The sequence below is a fragment of the Cryptosporidium hominis genome (assembly GCF_000006425.1).
Source record: "Cryptosporidium hominis TU502 chromosome 6 CHRO016061, whole genome shotgun sequence".
Classification (NCBI taxonomy): Eukaryota; Apicomplexa; class Conoidasida; order Eucoccidiorida; family Cryptosporidiidae; genus Cryptosporidium; species Cryptosporidium hominis.
The window spans coordinates 1-3,086 of NW_666835.1; the positions used below are offsets into that span (position 1 = coordinate 1).

General features: G+C 32.8%; 1 protein-coding gene across 1 annotated transcript; it reads right to left on the reverse strand.

The window, feature by feature from the left end:
• Positions 1-1,155: 1,155 nt before the first annotated feature.
• Chro.60114 (glycine-rich protein 2 (GRP2)) lies at positions 1,156-3,018 on the reverse strand. Its single annotated transcript, XM_660169.1, has 1 exon — positions 1,156-3,018. The coding sequence occupies one exon, from the start codon at positions 3,016-3,018 to the stop codon at positions 1,156-1,158; it is 1,863 nt and encodes a 620-aa protein (XP_665261.1).
• Positions 3,019-3,086: the final 68 nt, after the last annotated feature.

Here is a 3,086-nt window from a genome sequence, read left to right on the forward strand (position 1 = left end):
CAGAACTTGGATGAGTGACTCCTTTATGAGGGAATCTATTCAAATTTTGAAGGGTAATTAGATGATTAATACATGAATATAAAAGAGCAATTATTTCAATGTCTGCTCCATCTCTTGGAGAAGATGGAATTCCTTTATTATTAGCTTTCACGGATGAACCCATCTTATCCATCCAAGTTCCACAGTTATGGATATTTCCACCAAAAATTAAACCATTAGAAGGGTCCCAATTTACTTCAATATTGAATCCCAAGTCAGTCATTTGCTCATCCAACTGAACTCCAGCATTCTCCTCTCTAAATTTAATGCCTACAACGTGTTTTACCATAATATATTGTATAATATCGGAAAATTTAAGTATTCGAATATTTTTAAGGTCTTTTCTTTCACTTTGAGTATAATCAAATTTAATTTTTAGCCATTCAAAAGCTTCCTTGAACTTTGACAAATCTTCCTCCAAATTTAATGTGAATCTAAGTTCAATATCCTCATTTAGGATTTGATACCCATTTGGGATATTAACACAATAATCAAGAGCTGCATTCAAAAAGAACCATGTTGCATCTCTTGCATTATATCTCGGCCTATTTCCAGAGTCTATCAGATTTGGAATTAAACCATGCCTCATCAGCCTTGCGACTCCAAGAATCTCTTGTTTTGCTTCTAAATATCTTTTAGAAGAAATTAAAATACCATTAAATGCAATAAATGTATCTCTTCCCCAACTTCTCATGAATCCTGTTGAAAAGTGAGGAAGTCCTGCAGAAATAGATGGGATCTTGGAATTCCAAATTAAAGGAGATGATGGTACATAAGAATATACCTGATAAGTAGCTAGTTGAAGATGAAAATATAAAGGATCTTGTTTTAATAAGAAGTCTGAGATATCTTTTGAACTTGTTTCAAGTAAAACTTTACTTTTCTCGCTATTTAAAACGTAATATAAGATATTTCTGTAAATGGAAGAAAACATCATATCTATATAGGATATAATATACTCTATTGGTATATTTGCTATTTTGTTGATCAAAGAGTACTGTATCTCAATCCATTCAGCAAGTTCTGATAATGGACGAATATTCTCAGAATCTGAGTTTTCCAAATAGTTTGGATAAGATTTTTTATGTCCATTAAATCCAGTACCTTTATATTCCTTTAATCTTTGAATTGCATAATTAATATACCAAGGTCCTTGTTTAAGATGTAAAACAAATGGATGATTAGTACCATTATCTTCCATTTTTCTTGCAGTATCAAAAGCATGTATACAGCTATAAATCCCACAATAGACAAAATCTCCAAGATTTGGAACATTGTATACTCCTCTACTTCCTGAGCTTCTGTCAAGTTCTTCGTTGTTACAGCTAAATAGAATATAATTGATAGCATCAGAAGGATGACAATGATCAGATTCCAGACAATTTGTAAGAATTTTTGGTAAGCTTTGTTGTGTATTTCTATAGAATTCCATAATGCATTTTGAGTAACAGAAAATCCTTGATGTCTGATTGTATGAAGTATTACTAGTGATCCAGGAGGGAATTTATTAAAGTTTATAATGGTAATATTCTTTACAGGATCGTAAGAGTAGGTTGAGATTTCTTCAAGTTTCTTGTATTTATGAAGTTCTGAATCTAATCCATGTATTCTATTTGTATCATTTTTATATACTGAAGTGTAGTTTGGAACAAACAAAGAACCGGCAAAGACTATATCTTTAATACAACCATCCAATATAATGGTTTCTGGGAGTTGATCAATCTTGTTTCTAGTAAAAGAAGAATGAGTAATGAAATAAATATTTTCTTGGATCTTGGGATTATATCTCTGAACCATCAAAATATCTGAAGTGAGATAGTGTACATGAGATTCATTGAACCCAAACAAAGCCATTTGTTGGTGTAACTTATTAAGAATCTTTCTGGCACTCATAATGCCAGGAAGCTGATCACCATGCTTCCATTTTGATACCATAGCAATAGATCTTTGCCTCTTTAATAGTGTAATAATATTATTGGTATTTCCTTTATCATCTGAAGTATAGGGTAGATTTGGATCATGCATCCAATTCCCATCTACAATGTACTTATATTCATATTGTAGACGATAGTTAATTGGATAAATAATTTTGGATGAGTTATGATTCTTACTTTCTTGATCATGAATTTGAGTTTGTTCTGGCTTCATTCCAAACCTAATAAAGAGTTTTGCGATAAAGTTCCCGTTTGGATGTTTCTCAAGTTGAATACCTTCTTTCCAATCATCCCAATCTCCACGTATTTCAACAGTATTGGCAGGATGTCTCCATTCAACAGTAATTTCTGTGGAGATATTAGAATTATTACTTTTGATTTCTCCAAAGTTCCAGTTAATTGTAGAAGGCTCTGTGAGATAATTACTAGCAAGTTTCTGAAATGGACCAAAACTATTAGATCTTGATCTTAAGCTTAATTCTATTGATTCTTTGCCTTTAGGTTGACTTTTTTCGTTTCCATTAACATTGACAATATAGTTTTGATAAAGTCGTCTTTCAGATACTACACTAATATTATGAGGTACAATCTCATCAAAACCTCTGGTAGAGCCAAGAGCACAATTAGTTGAAGCAACCAAAGCTGCTGTTGGTAAAGTGTCAATAGGAGTACGGATTTCGCAAGGAGTTTCATTATCATGAGTACAATCAAAGAAGATTGCCGGACATGAGAGTCTCTTGAGAGGTTTAGCTCCTTGCAGTATAGGAAGTGATATAAGAGTTTCTTGGTTACTCTTTTTATTTAGATTCTCGGAATTAACTGCTTGGAATAAACTTGGAACAGTGGATAAGCCTCCAATTGGAGCTGTACTATAGTTACTTACGTAATTTCCTAAAGATCCTGGTGTTTCAGCTCTCATAGCTTCTCTAATTAAAGCATTAAATCCGAGAGTTCTTTCAAATTCCAAATCTACTTCGTAGTCACCAGTGAAAAGTTCAGCATATACCCATATATTTGGTCTGGTCTCCCTACATACTCTGAGCATATGTTTTGCAACATGGAGAGGAGTAGAGTGGCAGTTATCAAGTCTAATTGCATGGAATATATTTGCAG